This window comes from Octopus sinensis, unplaced genomic scaffold (assembly GCF_006345805.1).
Source record: "Octopus sinensis unplaced genomic scaffold, ASM634580v1 Contig12494, whole genome shotgun sequence".
NCBI lineage: Eukaryota > Metazoa > Mollusca > Cephalopoda > Octopoda > Octopodidae > Octopus > Octopus sinensis.
Window position 1 is genome coordinate 30,835 of NW_021832605.1, and position 23,205 is coordinate 54,039.

The 23,205-nt window shown below is 38.4% G+C and overlaps 1 protein-coding gene and 1 pseudogene across 1 annotated transcript; both read left to right on the forward strand.

Annotated features, from left to right (window-relative positions):
* The first annotated feature begins 340 nt into the window (after positions 1-340).
* LOC115229358 lies at positions 341-2,126 on the forward strand (annotated as a pseudogene).
* Positions 2,127-18,403: 16,277 nt separating this feature from the next.
* On the forward strand, positions 18,404-21,847 carry LOC115229359 (calcium-binding mitochondrial carrier protein Aralar2-like). Its single transcript, XM_029799722.1, is given in 6 exon segments — positions 18,404-18,896; positions 20,009-20,133; positions 20,980-21,063; positions 21,096-21,236; positions 21,267-21,407; positions 21,410-21,847. Coding segments are annotated over 6 exon segments (1,422 nt in total).
* The last annotated feature ends 1,358 nt before the right edge of the window (positions 21,848-23,205 follow it).

Below are 23,205 nucleotides of genomic sequence, written 5' to 3' on the forward strand. Positions count from 1 at the left end.
AGGCCGAATCCTCTGCTTCAATGTGGGCGAGGAATGGACGGGGAGGCTGCCGTGGTAGGAATTGAAGAATATCCGAGTCGGGGACCTTCACTGTGCTCACCACGTCGCCTGCACAGATCTATGGCTGGATTAACTCCAAAACATCGGGAATTGCCAGAGAACAAAAAACGACGTCTTTTTCTGAGTCGACTGGCACAAACTCGTCACCAAAAACATTAAAAACCCTCCCCGCACTAATTTTGACAGCTTCCGCCCTCCTCCAACAAAACAGTCGCTCTTTTTTCAAAACATTCTTCAGTTGGGTCCCCGAAATAGGGCCACCTCCCCCGAGAACGCGGACATGTGCCAGAAACCCTCCATGCAGTTGGGAATACCCGACCTTATAAACGTAGAGAGCCAGTCCCTTTTGATGGACGGAATTTATTTTTTCCATCAAAATGTTGGTCGATTGGGAGGATTGTGGGAAGAGATCGACGAGGGAATCCAACAATTGTGCCACCCCCACTCCTTTCGAGGCCACTCCTCCCACCACAGGAAACACCTTCGCACATTTGACAGCCTTAGAAAGTGAATCCATCACATCTCCTCCCCCAATCGAGTCCTCCATCAACAGACTACAAAAATGATGGTCCAACTCCGCCAACAAACTGAGGAGACTGTCCTTATAGGGACTGTCCGCCTACAAGGAAATAACCAAATCTGACTGTGAGGACGTCGAGGAGGTGTACCCGTCCATCCACTCCTCTATAAGGCTGTTTGAGGACTGCGGGGACCATTCTAGGATGAGGGGGATGAGTACCCCAGTCTGTCCTGAAGGGATTGGAGAGAGGAGGGGAAATTGGCAGTAGTTTTGTCCATTTTGTTAATAAAGACGAGACATGGGAGATTGTATTTGAGTGCCTGTCTCCATACTTGGACTGTCTGTGATTGGACTCCCTTGGAGGCGTCGAGGATGAGGACACACCCGTCCATCACACTCAGAGCACATTCCACCTCATAGTTGAAATCCACGTGGCCTAATGTGAGATCAAAGAGACCGACCAGGCGTGTCGAGTAGGTTGATATCCACTCCTCGCCAGTGGAAACTCACAAGGGAGGATTTTATGCTTATTCCACGACGACGTTCCTCCCCCAGGAAGTCGGTGGTGGTGGTCCCTCGGTCGACTGTGCCTGAGTGGGGGATGGCCTTGGACAGGTAGAGGATTTGTTCAGTCAAGGTGGTCTTGCCAGCGTCCACGTGGGCTATTATTCCAATATTTATTATCCGGGAGGATAGTCGTCGTAAAAGAGTTATTTTGCATTTCATTAAATACATCCACTTAACACAATTAATTATAATATATTATAATAATATATTATTGCATATTGTTTTAGTGGAATTTTGTTGGAATGTTCAATTATCAGTACACCTACAAGTTTATAGCAATCGGGGACTCCAATGTAGGCAAGTCCAGTCTCGTCAACCAATTTACCAACAAAAAATGTAGTCCCCTCCTCCCATCCCAGTCTCCGATGTGACGTCACACACAGTCGGAGTGTCCTTTGCCTCTAGAATTGCGGAATTTGACGGAATTACGGTCAAACTACAAATTTGGGACACCGCGGGACAGGAAAGGTTTGGGGCAGTCACCAGAAGCTATTTCCGTGGATCAGCAGGGGCACTTGTGGTGTTCGACATCTCCAAGTTTGCTTGGTGGGCAACCTTAGTCGGCCTTCCTACACCAACGTGATAAATTGGATCACCGATGTCCGAAATCTGGCAGAACCGGAGACTGTATGTGTGTGGGGTCACTTTCAGGTCGTCCTCGTCGTGGGGAACAAGTCTGACCTCGAGGCTCAAAGGCAGGTCTCCACCGATGAGGCCAAACAGCTGGCTCAAGAAAATGGTTAATTATTATTTTTTATTTGGAAGGATTTGAGTTTTTAGAAACAAGTGCTAAATAGTATGTTTGTTGGTTAGTGTTTGTTAGTGGAGATAAAGTTGAGGATGCCTTTCTTCAAATAGCAGCTGAGATTAACAGGAGAGTGATCGACGGTCGGTGAGGTGGTGGTTGCTTAGTGCTGAGGGTTGCTGTCGACTCGGGAAATTCAGGCGTGACTCCCAGACTGCCTCCTGTCGACCCGACTGTGAATGACAGGAAAAAGTGTTGCTAACAGTCATATTATCTTTTTAATATTTTATTTTACTTACTTTTTAAATTTGAAAGTAACTAAATTATGCTTTGTTCCGCAAGTCTACATAGAAACTGGAATCTGTTTTAAAAAAACTAAAAATAAATTCGGGATATCCCAGAGGTGGATATCTTAGCAAACTGGGCTAAAATCTAGTAGCCTTTAAATAGGAACATTCCGTTAGAACTTCTTAGACCAATCCGAATTATTTCCAATGCCTCTGCAATAGAGTAATATGTCCGACTGTTCATACCATTTATAACAAACATTGAAATCTTATTGCACCATTCCAGCTTTATAAATACCAATGGACTACAAAAATGGCGACGGAAATGGCTTATTTCTAGACCAAGCCTCAGAAATATGTTAACTTGTTCATAACTAAATGACATGACTGAGAGATCAGTTTGTAGTTACAGCAAAACAACGTTAGTAAAAATATTTTGCTTGTGCCACCTTCTCTTGTATGCTATAAATTCTCGAAACATTCCAATCCACTCTCACCTTATTTTTCCTGTTTATTAAAAAATGGATTTATTCAAAAGTCCCAGAAGAATGCAACCACAAACAACTCCAAAACACAAATTAAAAACCAAAATTTAATCTAAACACTATTTAACTAGTTTATGAGAAGTAATTATGTGCTTTGTTAATAATTAATGGACGATTTTAGTTCAAAGTGACCTTTCATGAGGACTAGGTGACCTAATTGTGGACATTACGTTTACCACCCATCAATTACGTGCTTGTGGTAAAGTCGAGTAACACAATGGAATCAGAATGTTAAATCATCTGTCAACTCGCGTTTACAACTAACTATATTTGAACAAATTCGCGTTTTATGTACATGTCCAAATTTGCTAGAAGATCAGTGAATATCCGTCGGAAATTATCCATAAATGTAAATCACTCAGTTGACTGTAGGTGGAAGAGTTCCATCTGTATGACTGGCCAATACAGTGCTGGGACTTTGAACTTAATTTGGCTCATTTGAAGTTTTCCAAGTTCGCCAAATCCCTTGGAATTATTAAGTATTGTTATTGGCACTAAGACAGGATGAACATTGCTTATACACTCCACGATTTGAGAAATGAAATAAACAGCAACAAATTAGTCTCAAAAAACTTTAAATTCCTTAAAAACGTGGGCAGGGCTTTCTCTCTGGTCATTCTACCTGAGTAAGTCTCAGATTAGGGACTGTCAGGAAACGCAGTTCAAATTATACCAATTCATCAACGATTCTCCATTTAACCGCGAAATATTTGTAATGTTCGTTCCAACAAATGACGGGAAAGTGGTTAGTACTATTTTACTCAACATAGCAATTCAATTCACGTGCCAGTCGAATGGAAAACCGAGGTTAGTTGCCATGTTTTACCAAGTCACAACATTTGCCCTGCCGACAATTGCTAAATCGAACGAATGGAGTGAAGAGGAGGAGATTTTCATCACTCAGCAACAGGAGACCAAAAGGACTCCATTTTCATCAATATGTGACAGTGCAGAACTACATCGACGACGGAAGGAGAATTCAAAACAGCACGAAATATCAATCACTGGGCAACAAAGAACCAAGAGAACACCATTTTCATCAATATGTGACAGTGCAGAACTAAATCGACGAAATAAGGAGAATTCACAACACCGCGAGGAGTCCTCGGAGACCGTCTGGTAATTCCCTATCCCAAACTTAAGCACGGAAATTGAAGAAAACGAGAAATCCACGAAAAGGCATTTCTCTGAAGACTCAGAAATGGAAGGGAAAGAGGAGGCCGAGGCTCTCAATGACCTTCTTCGTCTACGAGAGGAAAACACAAAACAGACACAAGTCCTGGACACGCTCAAAGAACTCGCAGAAACACTGGAAAATAAAAGTTGTGTTTGTCATGTCAGGAGTAGACCAGCCTTCTCGCAAACTGGCCAGCACACTACAAGAACTGGGACTGTCCCAACAAGTGAGAGAAACAGACATTTGGAGACAGAGGTTTAGAAAGGCGGAAAACGAAGGAGAAAATCTGAATGAACACATAAAGTTGCTAAAACAGGACTATCATCTTTCGGGAACTGATTTTAAACAACAAAATGGAAAATATGTGCTTAAAATAGCTAAATTAATAGACGAATGGTGGAAGGAGCATGACTGTTTTGAGGAACCAAATCAGGGACTTGAAGATGAGGATTCGAAAAATCACGATCCTGCTGAACGAAGAGCAGATTGTAGTCCTCAGTGACTGATTTTAGAAAACAAAGAATTGTAAGCGAATTGAAGTTCATCTGCGGACTATTTTGTCGAATGTTATGGCAGAATTGGCTCAGATTCGACTGGGGGAGAAGCCAAAGAAGGTGGAAAATTATTGCAGATTTAACATTTAATAAAACCAGATTTAATAAAATATAATTTTAATAAAATGAAGTATTAATTGCGCATCAATTATAAGGTTAATTTCGCAATTGGTGTCATAAGTGATTTTTTCAGTTATTAATTAAAAAACCATTTTAAGAAATTATTAAATTTATGTACGTGTTTAAATAAAGATATTTAATTTCTAATAAAGTAATAAAATATTATTAGTATTGTTTAACGTAGTGAAATAGGATGTTTAACCTAAGTAATAACTAATACCCTTAGAAATGGCCAAAGCAACACCCAGAACCAACAACATCACAATCGTGGGACAAGGAGCAGTAGGAAAGTCATCCCTAACCCTCCAATTCATCTACAACGAGGTAATTCTCCCTCTAACCCCAGTTCGTGGACAAATATGAACCAACCAAGGGCGATTGTTACAGGAAAATATTGGAATCAGAGAACATTGACGTGTTCGACACAGCCGGGGAGGAGATCTTTGTGTCCAGCACACAACAGCTGTACATCAATGGGGAGGGTTTTATCCTCGTCTGTTCAGTGGACAACCCCAAAAGTGTGGCCTCCCTCGAGGAATTCCGCAATAATATCCTCATGTCCCACTCTGACACGGACAGTCGTCAAATCCCCATGGTGGTGGCACTCAACAAGATTGACCTCCTCGATTTGGACAACAAGGACTATGAGGATGCCGTCAGTGAGGCTCAGAGCTTTGTGGACAGGTGGGGACTGGTTCTTATCAAGACTTCTGCCAAATCACGGCTTAATGTGGACGAGGTGTTCCTCACGGTCCACAAAATGATTAATTCTGTGAAGGACGAGCAGACCAATGGGGTCGTTCCGGCTAAGAAGAAAAAGAGATTTCGCTTTAAAAAATTTATAAACAAATATTTTAAATGAATGGATTTCTTTTAATAAAATTTTTAAATTTATTGGTGGTTAACCTCGCGGTTTTTTGGCGGTATTTGGCTGGTTTTTGAAGGACTGTTTGGTATTTGTTTGGAGAGGAATTTGGAGAGACAATAGTCTGTCAAATTGATTGCCTGAATGGAATTCTTATGTAAATACCATTTTGATTATTTCAAATATTTTTCTAATTTGAATCTCTGAGAATTTAATTAAAATAAATTGGTTAACCAAAGGTCATAAAACATTTAAATGAGGAGTCTTCTTTACTCATGTTGGCACGCCGTTTGTTAAACACCACTTTGTTGAATATCAGAACAATCGCCTCATATTAGTATAATTTAATGTGTTAAATCTGCAGCCAATATAATAGACGTAGCAGGAAGCAGTATACCGACTATTTCGATGTCAAAAACTCGACTTTGATCGACTGGAAGGCCAAGGATAAATCTCCCCGAATAATCCCTCCACTGACCATCCCCGAGTCCGTCAGTTCCCTCTCCCCACAGTACATCCAAGACTATCTCAAAAAACACGAAATAGAACTCGATGGAGTAAAAAGCCCATTCCTGGCCCAAAAACTCACCGACCTGTCATTCAACGGTATTTCCCTTTCCGTGACTAGTCCAGACGAGGTGGACGGCAAACTGAGGAAGCAGGGGATAGAAGACTGCACTCCCATCCAGGCAGTCTCCCTCCCCATCACAATGCGGGGGGACAGTCTCGTCGGCATTGCCCAGACCGGCTCAGGGAAGACTATTTCGGTTGGCTGGTCTGTCAGTACTGCAGTACCTCCTTCCTGCCATCAGACTCATCCAGGAGACCAGAAATGCCGGTAAAAACAACGGTTTCGCGGTATGACTGTCCCCCTCACCTCAGGCCCTCGTGGTTGTCCCAACACGGGAAATTGCCTTGCAAGTGGAGAGAGTGGCACGTTCTATTCTGCCGAGAGGAATGAGTGTGTGTCTGGCCTATGGGGGAATGAACAGGAGCAGGCAATTGGGGGACATATTTGCAGGGAGGTCTGACCTCCTGATTGCCACTCCTGGCCGACTATTCGACTACATCAACTCGGGGGACATATCTCTCTCTGCTGTGGACATGCTTGTGTTGGACGAGGCTGACCATATGCTACAAATGGGTTTCTACCAACAACTCAAAGGCATTCTCCACTTTATTCGAGTTTGTTGTCCTCTCTATATTAGCCTGACCGACAAGTGATGATGTGGAGTGCTACATGGCCTAGGGAGATCAGGGCACTGGCTAAGGATGTCTTTGCGGGGGATTATGTGATGCTCACTGTTGGGGGAGGGGAAGTCACATGCAATCCAGACATTACTCAGTTGTTTGAGTCCTATCAGTCATACAGTGACAAGAACACAAAGTTTGATTTGTTTATTATCAGATTGTTACAATTCTTGAGGAGTGAGCAGGCCAATGTGCCTCGAATTCTTGTATTTTGTGAGACCAAGATGTCCTGTGACCGTCTGGCCACTCTCCTGTGTAGAAACAGACTGAAGGCGGCCGCACTCCACGGGGATAAGTCTCAGCAGTACCGACAGTCCGTCCTGGCGAGTTATTCGAATGTGAAGAGTGGACAGGCCACTAAAATTCTGGTGGCCTCGAATGTGGCTGCTCGAGGACTGGGTGAGTGTGTGGTGGTCACGTGCAGATATTGTGGGGGGGATTGACGTGGTCATTAACTACGACTTCCCTAAGGACTTTGAGTTTTATGTCCACCGAATTGGGCGTACTGGTCGGGCTGGAAAGAAGGGGATTTCCCTGTCCTTTGTGGGACAACCTGAACGGGGAGTTGTTGGTCGAATTGTGGAGGTGGGTGTGTCTTTGTATGGCAGTTACTCAACCATGCTGGACAGGAGGTTCCGGAGGTGCTGAATCGGCTCTCGGAGGACCATTTTGTGGAAGATAGGAGGAGTTCTGGGAGGAATTTCAGGTCGTCGTGGAGGGACGAGGATTCTTTCTGGTCGTGACATTTATAAATTTATTTATTTTTAACATTATGGCTTCGTATGTTCTTTAATTATCCCCTTTCCTTGTTTAATAGTTTATTTGCATATGATTTTGCGGACTCAGAATTTATCATCCGCCATCAAATTGTGTCGATAAGACAAAAATAACTGGAAAAAAGATGCATCTTATTTTCAAGATGATCTTCACAAAAGATGAAGGTTTAAAAGCCACTGAAGTATTCTATGAAATTCATTATATTTTTAATTTATCTTAGCTAAGTTATATTATTGGACAAAATGGAGAAGCCTACTTTATAGCGGAATATTTAATAAAACCTTGTCTTATAAAAATGTTATTTTTCATATATGGAAATGATAATTCTCAAAAAAATAATTCGATTCAGTTTTCTAACAACATTGTAAAACAACGCATTGATAATCTTTCCGATAATATTGAAGACCAAGTATTTTCCTGTTCAAAAAATTATTTTTCTATTTAGTAAGACAAAACGAGTCATATTGAACGATTACCAATATTATTAGTTTTTGTTAGCTATTTGATTCTACAATCCACGAAGAATTTTTATTTTGTAAATCTCATGAAAAAACTAGTCCAGAGATTTTCAACGCAATCGATGATTATATCATTTCTCAGGAATTATGTTGGGAAAATGTATTGAAGTTTGCACTGACTGTACTCAAGCAATGATGGGAAAATTTGCTGAAGCAGTATCCCTTATAAAGCAAGTAGTCCCGAAGTGTTCAAGCTCGCATTATATTTTAAATCATTATGCCTATGTTTCTAAAAATATTCTATCGCTGTTAAAATTTGTAATACTTAAATACTTTATAATCATGTTTTAAAAATGATAAATTATATTATAGGGTTTCTCAATCTATTTCGGATTTGTAGGGACAAACATCAGGGTTCTAGGTAAATTCATTACGGTAGATCCACCGTCGGTAATTATCTCGTAAGTAAATTTATCGCAAAGAAATCCATCCTGATAATCAAATCGTGAGTAAATTCCGGTTACCCAAAATCAGGATTTCCAGACGAAAATCAGAATTGTTGCAATCAAATTAGAAAAGTTAAAAACAACAACATTCATTAAAAGAACTTTTATGCATTAATTCTTTCTTTTCCCTCAGACATACAAATACAACCAAGCATTTTTCTATAAAACATTAAGTGTTTTTTGGTTATTTTAGTAAATTTTTCCAAAATAAAGTTCTTGATTTTTTATAAAGGAAATTTATTTTCTTTGTAGAATTTGTCGAGATACGGGTAGATACATCATTATTGACAGATACCCAAGCTTAGTTCAATAAGCCAGATTATCTCCGAAAGCTGAAGAATGAGATTACAGTACGATCTTGTAAAATAAGAAAAGAACGTATGATACTTCTTTTGTTTGCAACACAAATAGATGAAGTAATAAAGGGAATCAGAATATCGGATTCTATTTCATGTTCGAAATTTGCATGGGACGAAATTACAGAGACTTCAAAACAACATTGCTTTTAAAAAGCTTTAGAATGTGACTGTCGGGAAAAAGAAAACATTGGAGAAAGTCTGATTGATTCTGATATTGTGGAAAATGCGATTTTTGAGAGTTTCCGGGATGATAACAGTATTGATGAAGAGGACTGCAACAAACAATTTCTGGAATATTTGGATGATCAACAAGTTATAAACAAAGCGGAATGCGCATTCACAATGCTGCTAAATTAAGCAAGAGACTCCGGAAAATGCACTTGATCTATTCAGATTTAAAGCAAATATTATGAGTTCGATGCAAAAAAAACAAAACACTCGATTAAAATTAACTGATTTTTGTATTAAAAAAATAAAAATTGTAGCTGTCCGTCTTGGTTATATTTATTAAGGAGAACCCTTTTTTTGACGAAAACTTCAAAATTGGGGAAAATTTTCCCCAAGAACTACATTAAAAAAATATATTGAAAATATAAAATTCTGGGGACCCCGTTGAGAAACGCTGATCTACGAGAAGCTGAAGAATGCGATTACCATAATTGAAGTGGGAATCACATCACAGGAAAGACTTAAGCAAATCGAAGTGTACGTTCAGGCACTTGTGATGAAGGAGACACTAGAAAGCATGGTGGTGAAGCATAGGTATAAAAATCATACGCCTCAAAAAGAATTCATTACGGAAACTTCCTTTGGTTGAAATGACAAACCAATTTTGCGAAGACCCCTCGGATGAAACAAATTGATAAATTATAAATAACTTGAAAAATAAAAGTGATAATGGGTTAATAGATGTAACAGGTAAGAGGCGGAACCACGCCGGAGGCGGAACCTGGAGGCGGAATTTTTAATAAACAATAATTTGTTGATTTAATTTTCATTGGAAAATCATTTAGGGTTAGGGTTAGAGTTAGGGTTACGGTTAGGGCTAGCGTTAGGGTTAGTTTTTCACTTGGGGAAAAAGTGAAATAAATTTGAGTGTTTTAATAAATATTTTAGTGTACAATTTTAATTTTGAAAACAATTTGAAAAATTCCGCCTCCAGGTTTCGCCTTCGGCGTGGTTCCGTCTCTTACCTGTGACAATAGATAGTTCTGCCAAGAGGAGAAAATTTCCAAGGAATATTCGCTCAAAAAATCATCTTGATTCGCAGGCGTCGCCTGTGAATGTGAACATTCAAGACCCGATCTCCTGAACTAACCTGATTGCCTCCCCTCCCAGGGTGCTGGAGGTCTCTGCGAATGAAAAGAATTGGTACGTCTCCACAAGTAAAGATTACTTCTGCATCTTTTTGCATTCAGTAGTTGTGGCAATTGATTTAGGGGTGCATGCGACTCAGCAGGTTCTGAGACAAGAATGAGTATTTCAGTTTTTTAATTAAGTTTCATTTTGAACTTCAGCTCTTATAACTAAATTTTTCCAGGCACAGAAAATATTTTCAATGGGATTGATGAACGGCAAATAAAGAGAAGAAAAATCAAATCAAAACTTTACAGCCGAATAATGATGTATTTGTGCATTATCAGGTATAAAAACTGGAGATTCAATGTTTGTAACTTTACAAGATTCAATAATTTATATCAAACCTCGCTTGAAATTCTCACCATTCAGAGCATGATTGTAGGTTTTATGGAAAATTTCTATATTTTATATAGCTGTAAAATAGAAATGTTGCGACTTCTAGCAGCAGTTATCCTAACATAAGGTAAAGTTCCTGCTAATTCTGATTTTGGTTGCGAAATAAAATTTGTAATATTAATTGAAACTAATTAAATAGCTAAAATAAATGTTCTAATTTTGGTTGGGATAATTCTGATTTGATCCCTATAAATTCGAAATAGATGGAGAAACTCTATAAATCACAGCAGTTAAAATCACGTCTATTAAAAGTTTTATATGAAAAAATGGGATCTAATAATACATCTCTGTTATTGCATACCGAAGTAAGGTGGTTATCAAAAGTTAAAATTTTGTCTCGTTTTTTTGTGTTAAGAGAGAACTTATTTTGTTCATTTTACTCAAATCTCAATTTTGTAATTTTTTAAGAATTTCATTTGGTTGCAACTAGTAGAATATTTTCATTATGCTAAATGAATTTTCCCGAAGACTATTTATTAAAATTTTTTTTGCATAAAACTACTAGAATTGGAAAATTAACACCGAAAATAGTTAAGTTCAGCGGCGACGCAGTGTGCGTTGGAACAATAGGCCGATGCGCTGGCGGAACCAGAATCGAGTCCTGATTTTAAAATATGGATACAAACTGGAATTGTTTCTTTTTTGCGACAGAATTTAATTGGAAAACAGTTGCACATGTCACATTAATTTATTTTTGTTGCCTTTATGCATTCAGTCAGAAATATTAGATATTATTTAAAAAATAGGGTACCTTAAATTTTTAGAAAATAGAAAAGGTGTCTTAATTCAAACAAGTTTGGGAATCACTGCTTTGGAGGTACAGTAGATATTAACAGCTACTGTTGGCATAAAACGTGCAAAAAGTATATTTTACTTGAAAAAGTAATTGGTTTCAAAACAATAGCAATTGGTTAGCTTTGATAAAAAAGATAAATCATTAAAACAGGCACGAATCTCATTAATAAATCTCTGGAAATATTATTTATGAATTATTTTGCCGGCAAATTTGAACATTGCTTCTGTCAGGTACCCGTCATACTTCCTAGGTAGTAAAATATCAGATTTACGTAAATAAAATAATTAATCTGTGGTTAAAAGACACGAGCAAACGTGTGCAGGCGCTGTTTTAGAAAGTAAAAGTCTGTCTTTAAATTATTCGATTAAACGTTAATTTTCAAGTATTAAATCAATGTTTAGCGGGAATAAATACACATAAAATGAATCTAAAAGTCAAGCAGGCACCCAAAATGTTAGTAGAATCCACTAACAGTGATGAAAAGTGTTTTATATGAGAGCAGACCTTACATCGAAACTATGAAGAAAAGGCAATAGCCTACCAAAAAACCACCAAGTACAGGGAAGAATGGCATGCTCAATAAATAACAAAGTGACAGAAATATAATCAACATCCCAGTCTAACCCGAACCCCGCCAAAATAGGACATTATTGATCAGTCTGATACACAGCAGGAATATATTGTTATGCCAGCAAATCAATAGAGCCAATAATTAAGATCAATATTCTCAGAATGAACAAGGCAGTAAATGTATACAAGTCAGTCTTGGTTGAGAAACACACGGCATGTCTCAGGGTCACACATCGACGATTCCTTTTCCCCATTTTTGGGGTCATCAATCTGTCGTCTCCGAGCATTCATAAAAAAATTGGCAACCGTGCTTGGTTCCAATGACAGTTTATTCGACAAAGTCACTTGAAACTCCTTCGAAGGTCTGGAACATTGATTGAAGGCGTCGGTCAGTGCCTGTCGTTGGTAGTCCGTAAAAACCAGTCTCGGCTTTTTCCGACCGCAGTCCTTTTGAGAAATTGGTCCCATCGTGTTGATTTCCTTCCGAATTTGAACTACCATAGCCCCGGAAAACTACCTGCATGTCTCAGCTTGGCAATCCTGTCCCCCTCCGGCTCGGCCATCCACCTCCGCATCCTCCGAAACGTCTCCCTCCCCGACTTTAGCTTAAACCACGGCTTAGGGTTCCTCAGAAGGTCCGAAAGCGTCCCTTGGCTGCGTCGGAGAACGATAGACGAGAACACAGCCTGCGGAATGTTGTGTTTCTTCAGTTCTGAAATCACTTCGTGGGCCAATTCTGCTGTGTTTATTTCCCCAGAATTATCAGTCTCTGAATACTCCGAATTCTGGCTGTAATAATCGGGGTACGTCAGATTGGGGGGTTTTGTGTCCCCTCCATTTCTCGGTGGTTTCATGTCGTAGTAATATGAGGGGTAAGAACGAGGAAATGGATTGACAATCACGTTTCCCGGGTAGTCCATAAAGTTAGAATCGACTTGTGGCATATACGTTGTGTAAAAGTTGCTCAAATTAGTAAAATTGCCAAATTCTGAAGCATTCCCCATACGAAAAGAATAGTTGAGTGGCGGAGGGGCTGGATTGGCCATTTTGGGGTAGGGACTGGTGGCATCCATGCTCTCCACTTTGTCGGGTAGCCCGGAGGAGTCATTGTTTAACATTGAGGAAAATATGAGCCCAACTACCGCTCGTCAATTAACACAAAAATGCTATTCGATTTATTGAATACACATGCCATGAAAATATTTTAATTAATAATTAAATAAATATAAATACTCAAATATATATTTTACACCAAAACATACTTATTCGACACCACACCCACCTATTTCTCAAAAAACACAAAAAACAGCAAAAAAGCAGTCATTTTCCCATCCCTCTAAGAATAGAATGCACAATAATCCCTGCCGCTGTGGCCACATTCAACGACCCAACACAACTTTGAGGACATCCTCGAACACTCACAACCAAGTCACACAAAGAGACAATTTCTGGCCCAATCCCTCTCCGTTCATTGCCTAATAATCACCCCACTTGCCCACCCAGGACAAGAACAGTCGACCCATAGGGGATCTCACTCAAGTCAGTAGCCTGTACAGAACAACTAGTCCCGATGACACACCAATTGTGAATCTTGGCAGTCTAGACAGTGGGGAAGTGAAATTGTACTCGAATGAGTTCTTCTACGTGACAGGAATAGACTTGGATGACCTCCATTGCCCCAGCACTGTACTTACTGACACAAGGAGTGAGTCCACAACTGATTTTTAGTGACCCGACTACCTGAATGGACTTGTAAATACGTGGACAAGTCCGAAGAAGTTAGCCAGTCTGAGGACTGAGGATAAATTCATTGGATCCTGCAAAAAATGAATTCTTCAAACCTACAGATATTGAGTCGAGTACGATTATCAGTTGTTTAGGAGTGTTCCAGTCAAATCTGACTATTTATACTGACAGGGTACACTTGTGGGGGTTGAATTGCAGTTTTTGTAGTGGGGAACACACTAAGTATGCCCCCTGAGATATCCTCGGTGACCTGATTATTGATTCGGGAAGACTTTGACGCATTTTGGTGGTGAATTGAGTGAATTGTTGGGAATTTAGTAATGTTAAGGAATTCCCTGGGCAAGGGCGGCTGTTTGGAGTTGAGTGTGTCGGGTGGCCAGTTTGTTGTCTTTGGTCAGGCGGAGGTATAGTCCTTCAAATGTGCGTCGTCGGGCTGTGAGAGCCATCGATATGGAATGGAGTCCGTAGAGGGCATCCCGAGCTGAACACATTTAAATTAATTTATAATATTATTATTTGAATTTGATTTAAAATTAAAGAAAATAATTTTTTTTTAATTGCTCAGTTATTTTTATCATCTACTTTATCTCCCTGCCTATATTTTATTTTATAAAAATTTTTTGATTGAACTTGTGACGTGGTTCTTTAAGGATGGAGTCTAAAAAGCGCAGGATACTAACACCTTTTTTGCTACTCTCGTTTAATGTCAGAGGAATCGCTAAATCTTGGAAAAGAACAGCATTGTGCGAAGATCTGAAAAGATACAAAGTCTTTGTTGGATGTTTACATGAGACAAAACTGCATTAGAAGAGGAACTGTCGGGCTATCACTTCATCTCATTCCGAAGTGAATGCAGACACTTTGGCCAAGGATTTGTAATAAAGAAGGAATTGAAACCAATGGTTCATCGCTGTTGGAGCATAAATGATCGGATTTGTGTATTTGAGATCTGCATGAATAAGCTTTGCCCATCTAAAAGCTTACTATTCATTATAAACGTATACGACCCCACAGTGGATGGATTGAAAAAGACCCCACTGAGATAGACTTGTTCTACTCGTGCCTGTCTGAAGCTTATTCTGAACTTGTTCACTCGTCAATAACTATCATTGCTGGCGACTTTAACGCCAAAGTGGGACTACGAAGAAACCCAGATGAAACCTTTATGGGAAAACACGGGAGAGGAATAAGGAACGTGGCAGGAACATTACTTGCCGATTTTTGTCAGGCAAACGGTCTATTCATTTGCAACACTGCATTCATGCAAGACACAAAACTACTTGGACGGGGTTTAGGAAGAATTTATCCGGCGAATTTATAAACATTTACAACCAGATAGATTATGTAATCTGTCGATCTAAAGACAAAGCTCTTTTCACTGACGCAAGGTCATATGGTGAGTCAAACATTGACAGTGACCACAAAATGGTCATTGCAAGAATATCACTGAATAAACATCTAAACAAAATAAATATCAAAGGGAGGCAGGATATCCTTAGAAAGAGAAAATTCGACCTAAATGGACTCTCAATACAACAAAAGGGAGATAACTATAGGAAATGCCTTGATACGTATTTGGGAAGTGTGGAAACAAATCAACCATTCCCCAAACTCTGGGGACAAATCCAGGAATCAATACGAAGAGCAGCGGAAAAACAGCTCATGGACACAGAAATGGTTACCACATCACCAAATGGAACAAATGAGATATCGCTCCTTGTTAAGAAACAAGAATCTATTTGGCTACAATATTAAAATACGGAGGACAAGCACATCAAAGAAAAACTTAGTGGGAAAGATCGAATATTAAGAAGATCAAGAAGTGCGTCTCCTATATGTCAAGGAAGGAGGCTGAGATACAGATTAAGGCCATGGAAGCCTTGAAAGACAATGGAAGATATTATGAGGCAATCAGATTATTACGAGGACGTAAACACAGACAACCACTAATCATAAATGACAAAAATGGAAGACGAATTGCAGATTCCGCAGAATTAGCAGAACTAATTGCCGGCCACTTCGAGAAACTGTTTAGATCCAACAGCAAAGAAATTGATGGATATACCGGGCATCTAAGGAAATTGGAGTTGGAAATAACTCCTGCAGAAATACAAAGAGCATGTGCTAAACTCAAAAACAATAAAAGCCCAGGACCAGACGGACTAGGACCAGAGCTACTCAAGTATGGAAGTGAAAAGCTATATGTCCTCATCGCGGACCTCTTCAACGGAATGTTTAAAACAAACAACCATTTACCCCTTGGACGAGGGATACTGGTCCCTGTCCAAAAACCGAACAAAGCTAAGGGAAAAGTGGAGAATCTGAGGCCAGTAATTCTTATGAATAGCATACGGAAAGTTCTTGCAATCATTACGCTAGAAAGAATAAAACCTCGCACCGAACTATTTATATCCGCTTTTCACAGCGGATTTCGGGAAGGAAGATCGACTTCTGACATCGTGTGGACCCATAGATGGCATTGTTACGCCATTCAAAGGTTCAAAAATGCGACATACATTTTTGGCATTGATATGTCAAGAGCTTTTGACTCGATTAATCGTCAAAAATTAATGCAAGTCCTTGCAGGATTCCTTGATGAATCTTCTATTCGGATGATCAGGGCACTTTTATCAGAAACCTATCTATCGGTCAGGGTACGAGACAAGTGCTCTAAACTATTTGAAACAACATCTGGAACACCTCAAGAAGATCCGTTATCTCCTATACTGTTTGTCATATATCTGGAAGCTGCATTGAGAGAACTAAAACCATACTATGAAGGAAAGATCAATGTGGTGGCATACGCGGATGACGTGGATTTTATTTCCTCCGACAGGGACGCTCTGGAAAGCCTACTGGAGGTGATGCCAAATAGACTTGCTGAGTGGTTCCTCAATGTAAATGTGGAGAAAACAGAATTTACTGAACTAGCAAGACAGAAGTCTAAGCTGGACGAACATTGGAGAAAAGTAAAGAAACTCGGATCTTTATTGGGAGACGAACAAGACGTGATTATGCGAAAAACACATTCAAACAGTGCACTACGCAGCTTGAAGGAAAATTGGCTAAAACGCAAAGGACTCAGCACAAAAACACGGATACGACTATACAATTCACTAGTGAAGCCTATACTTCTATATAACGCCGGAACTTGGGGACTTTCCGCTACAGACAATGATAACCTAGACTCTTTCCATAGAAATCACGTCCGACGTACTCTAGCCTCCAAGTGGCATTCAAAGCTGAATAGCAGAACAGTTTATGCCAGAACATCAAGCAAACCAATCTCACTCGAAATTACCGAATGCAGATGGAGGCTGTTTGGACACATTCTAAGGATGGATTTGGATGCACCGGCAAACGCCGCTATTTCGAAGCTGGAGGCCAACGTTTCCGTGGGCGACCAAGAAATACTCTCCCGGGTACGCTGGATAGAGACCTAAAGAGGGCTGGTAAAGAATTGAAAGACGGGGACGATCTCGATGCACTACGGGACGTCGCCCAAGATCGCGGGAAATGGAATAAACTAATTACTCGTTTTGTTTCCTGTGCTGCACAAGCTTTGTCATGATCCATGGCATCGCGAAAGTGACTACAATAATTATAAAAAGTTAATTTAAATAAAGGTCTTATTTTCACTTATCTTTTATAGTAAAAAAGTACAGACCAAAGAATCCAAAACTGTCTAGTCATTCTAAATAGATGAATGCAACTATTTTTAATTGAATTAAACCTAATTTTAACGTAAAATTCATGGAAATTTTTGAATCATGGGTCAGGTCGTCGATATAAGGGTTTTTTCAGACGTCAAACACATATATACTCTTAAAAAGCGTGCTTTCAAAGCTACACTTCGTGCTTATCGTTTTAACAATGTGATTAGTAAAAATCTGTTAACAAAACGCTATTCCTGATTCATCTGATTTTGGTCTGGGGAATAAATTTTTAAAGTGCTCCAAAACTGAGTGATGACAGCTACTTCATTGTTAAAAATTACATAATCAGAAAGTCACTTGAAATTGTGAAATATGTTAATTTTTGTTTTTCAATAAACTATTAAATGTAGTTTTCAAAAATTTTAAATCGCTATTTTACTTATATGGACCTTCAAAAATTTTGCAATCGGATATTTGTCAGAATTCCACAATGTTGCCTTTACGAAATCTATGCAGAGTTTAATGTATTTTAGATACAATACATAAAAGAAAAAATATTTTCCTATAGAAGGAATTTTAAAACGCTTTAATCAAAACATCATGAGTAACCTTCTGTCATCACATGGAAATAACTCAACGTGAACCGAAGAATTGCCATAATCTATCTTTGTACAATGCATGGAGCAATGCGCAGTCACTTTAATTCAGCCAAAAAACATTTGATCACTTTGCGACGAAATGTGGTCAAATGCGAAATAATGACTAAGACACGACAAAATAATGAATCTGTAAATCTTCATTTATGCATGGAGTATGGAATTAAGAAATCCAGGAAATTAAAAACCCACTTTGTTCAGTCAATGGCTGGAAATATTAATTTGATCATCAACGTGGCGTTATGTGGTTCATCAATTCGCTTGAATCTCGCAATTCAGACGTATTTGAAAACATTCAGGGGGCACATAATGCCCATCGGGAAAAATCATCAAAAATCGTTCCCTTGGCGATATTCTCGTTCCAGGATGCACTCTACCTAAGACTGATTCAACCTGGATGACATCCACAGCCCGCAGAAGAAGAAAGCAATTTATGGCTCTCAAACTAAACATCAACGGGATCAAAGGGAAGATCAGAGAACTCCGCACACTCCTGAATTGGCAGAAAAATCTCCTTGAATACAAACGACCAGAGAACTGGCTTTTTCAGCGAATCTCGGTCGCTGTATTTTGCACTTTCTTTTACTTAAAAAAGTTTCAAGAAACCAAACTATCTCCTAACAATCATACGCCCTCATTCCCGGGCTACGAGGCTATCAGGCTGGACCGGAAAACGAAAGGAGACGGTGGTCTGCTCACTTTAATAAGAAATAACCTGAAATTCATATACGTCTCCTTTGAAGTGATCGGTTCTTGTCCAAGGAGCTATTCTGGCACGCATCGATGGGGTAATCTTATGCGGGGACCTCAATGCGAAACACCCCCTTTGGCTGTCAACTCATTCGAGAGAGAAATCTTTACTTTTCCAATTGAACTCCTTAACAATTCTGAACGATCTTGCGAGGAACACAAGGATTCCACTCAGAGTGACTGATAAACCTACGTCACTCAATGTAACTCTATGCTCTTCATCCCTTGCATCGACTACGGAGTGGTCAGTCCTCTATGAAACGAGAAGCGACCACAATCTGATCGCGATGAAGATCAAAAGGGAAATTGTCACCAGGAAAGTTGCTGTTCCATACAATTATAATGCGCCGAACTGGCCATGGAGATATTGAACTCGAAACTAAATAATTGCAATTTGTACAACTTTAGCTCTCTCGACAAGGCCATCAGCTTCTCGAAGATTATTCTGGAAGTAAAAGCAATGGCTATACAAAAACGTCAACCTAACGCTGCTTTTAGCCAAAGGAGGTCCAGCAAACACACCGAGCGAGGATGAGGTCCCTTGTTGAGTGCATCGGCATCATGTGACGTTTGTTCGGTTTTTGTTGTGGTCTTGGTGTTTAATAATAATAATTAATTTGTGGAGATTGGTACTGATACGACAAAAAGTACAGAAACGAAACCCCTGGAATAATCGGCAAGGCTGCGACATTGGCAGAAAAATCTCCTTGAATACAAACTACCAGAGAACTGGCTTTTTCAGCGAATCTCGGTCGCTGTATTTTGCACTTTCTTTTACTTAAAAAAGTTTAAATATTGAGTTAACAATTAGCATAAATAATTATCATAATAAATTAAATAGCGTGGTATGATCGTACGATATTAGCAATATAACCAAAAATTACGCCGTTGTGGCTTATTAATTTATTGTTGACAATAAATTTTGATTTTTAAAATTATTCTGTAATGGTGAATAAAGAAAGGGCATATGAAATATTTTGTAAAGTAAATTGTATTTCTTAAAAAATAAGCATGCGACTGAAACTGACAGAGAAGGAATGCCTATAATGTCGGAGAAAAATTTTTCTGAATTTATTGGACTTCCCATGACCTATAAAATCAACAAAATGTTACAAAAAACGTACTTTCCATAAATATTGAATACCAGGATAATCTCCTTCGACGATTTTTTGCAACTTGAACAGGATTTAGGGGATCCGAATTTTCCATACTCAATACTCTACAAAAATATTTCAAAGAATAGCAATGAATTAGATTATGGTAATAAAATTAATTTAACTTTCGATAGTGACGTTTAGGAAAGGGTTATTTGGAGAAAAGTTGTCAGAACTCAAGGTTGAATTTGAAAAGCAGTTTTTTGGTGAAAATTATGAAAGATCAGTTGATTTTTACGAATTTTGTGAACTATTAGAGGTGAGTAATCTCTCTTCGATCATGATATAGAATTTCAGTTATATAGACCACTATTTATTTTAAAAACTTACAAAGATCTCTGTGGTTCTGACGGAAAACTAAAACTCAACATTTTTGCTGATTTATTTTCCGAATTTGATCCTAAATTCAGTGAATTATTACTAAAAGTTTGTCGGAATGAAGAATTTATTTCCTTTCACGACTTTTCCGCGTGGATTTTTGTGATTTTTAATTTTCATATTTTTGGTTCGCTGATCAAGAATAAAGAAAAAAGTTAAAAAAATGATTTCAATTTTTAGAGGAAATAAAAGTTGAATTGATGGACAAATATAATTTCACTCCATCCCAAGCACAATTAGCTTTCAGAATTCTTGGATTTCTTGAGGGCGAGAACGAGACTAAGCACTTTGCAAAATATTTTTACAAAAATGAGAATAGACAGTCACAAAAAATCAATGTTTTTATTTTAAATGCAAATATTAAAAGGAATTGGGAAAATTAAACTCTTCATTGTCTAAACTGGGAGATGCCTTGTTTATATTCATTCTTGGAGGAATCGCAGGCGGTTTTGTTGAGAAAATACATTAAACAGGGGCCGGGGCATTCACCGTCTATCCCATCGATCTTGTAAAGACGAGAATTCAGAACCAGCGGATTTCCGTTGATAAAATGCATTTTCCTGAACAAAGTCGTGAATTTTACAAAAATAGCGTCGACTGCTTTCTTAAAGTAGTTCGAAATGAGGGAGTACGTGGACTATACAGGGGTATATTACCTCAACTTGCTGGAGTAGCCCCAGAAAAGGCAATAAAACTTTGTGTTTGATATCAAAATTGTAATTTAAAGACTAATGATTTAATTCGCGTGATTTTGACTAACAAATCTGACGGAAGCATATCATTGGGCGGAGAAATTATCGCAGGAGCCTCGGTTTATACATTTTAAGATGTTTAAATTGGTAGGCGGGGGCTTCTCAAGTAATATTCACGAATCCGATAGAAATCGTAAAAATCAGACTGCAAGTTGCAGGGCAGCTACAAAACACGTCTAATTTAACTGCGGCTCAGGTCATTAAACAAATTGGCTTAATTGGACTTTATAAAGTTTATTTTTGATTGAATATAAATTAATAGGGGGCTAGGGCTTGTCTTTTGCGTGATATTCCATTTTCTGCCATTTATTTCCCTCTTTATAACCATCTCAAACATAAGTTTTCAGGCGATAATGTTCCTTCAATTTTTACTTTATTATTAGCAGCAACAATTGCAGGTTTGTTTTATTTAAGTTTTATCGTTCAGGGGCTCCTGCTGCGGGACTTGTAACACCTGCCGACGTCATAAAAACTCGTCTCCAAGTGGCAGCCCGAAGTGGGGAGACAACTTATGGCGGGATTTTCGATTGTGTAAGAAAGATTAAAGCAGAAGAAGGTTTTTCCGCTTTTTGGAAAGGATCTGCGGGTTGTATTATTTTTCTCATTTTAGCGAGAATATTTCGTTCGTGTCCACAGTTTGGTGTGACTATGATGACCTACGAAGTTTTGTGCAGTTTTTTAGGTCGAAACAAGTATATATCTTCTGTGTTATGATTTTAAAGATCTACTGAACCCGATCATTCTGTGAATCCCGACCATATCGGGAATTACAAACATGCATTTAAAGCATTTTCTGGGTTTGAACGGAGATTCGGTCTATTTTTTCCTTGTTTTAAAAACTGATTTTGTTCTTAGAAACTAACTTCTAATTCATTTTCGATAATTTATTTAAGATGTTTTTTGAATTTAGCAAAGTCGTTTAAATTTTTTCTACGCGTACATCGATGTTGTATTGAAGATTAAGAGAGAACTTATTGATTTACTAAACAATTCCACATTCATTCGGAAGTGCCGGATTTAATTTCTACACGGAAACCTACAAGGATTACTGTGGTAAGGGAATTGTGTGTATCTTTTGAAAACACTGCAGAGATGCACATCATAGTAATCTTATTCAACATGTACGAAATTTATTTTCTTTGCTAAGTTTCAAAAAGGCTTTAATCTTCGTTGGAGCATAACCACAAATTAATTGTAGTATTCTCTGAGAAATGCTGTAACTCTTATTTTTGTTCATGAATTTGTGGATGACAAGTTTCTCTGAGAGGAAGCTTGCGAGCTCGCTTTTGTCGACCCCTGGCTTATACCACGATGTTTGTTAAAGTTGATGTAGAATAAAACATCCTGAAATCTATCCTTGAAAAGCAAGACGAGGATATTTCGAAAATTAGAATTATTAACATTTTCAATATTGTACCTACGGGAAATGAATTCTACGATAATGGCCATGTGTTTTTTCTTTGAATTAACGAACCGTGGAATTCCTGCCCTTTTTAAGCAGTAATTGGCTTTTTGTTCTAAGATATGAAAAATTGAAAAAGCATTTGATCAGATTTGTCAATCAGTCGACAAACATGTATTATAAGAACAATGAAATTAATCAATTGTTCATGAAATTGGATTTATCCAACATGAATGTGACGAAGGTCATGACTTGGAGATAGGTGATAGACTCGAGGGCTTTTCCGAGTTTATTTCTAGGTAAATAAAGCCTTTTTTGTTTAGCGGTCGTAATTAAATATCATTTTCCGTAAGGATTCTAAAAACATTTTTATCCATTCGTTCAAATTTCATAGGCTCGATATCAATCAATCCATTGTAATATCAATACAGACAGAGCAAATTCTTTCATAGCTTTAAAGAGACTTTCCGAATTTAATTTTGTTTTCATCAAATTTTATACATAATTTTTCTCTATATTTTTTGAGAACATTGCCGTTCTTATTTTTTAAATAGATATTGGTATCTGTCGAGTCTATTGAGTAAATAAGCTTTGTCAGACTAAGATTTCACATTTGTCGCAGAGTTATCCAAATTTATTGTGTTAAAATGTGAAAATGAAAAAGAAGACAATGTTTAATAAGGTTTAAAAAGATATTTATTAATGAAATTAATGGGCCCAGTGCATGTTTTTTGATACAATTTTTTCTAATTCAAATGTGAAACTATTATTTCCTTCTCCTCGAATCGATCTCAATCAG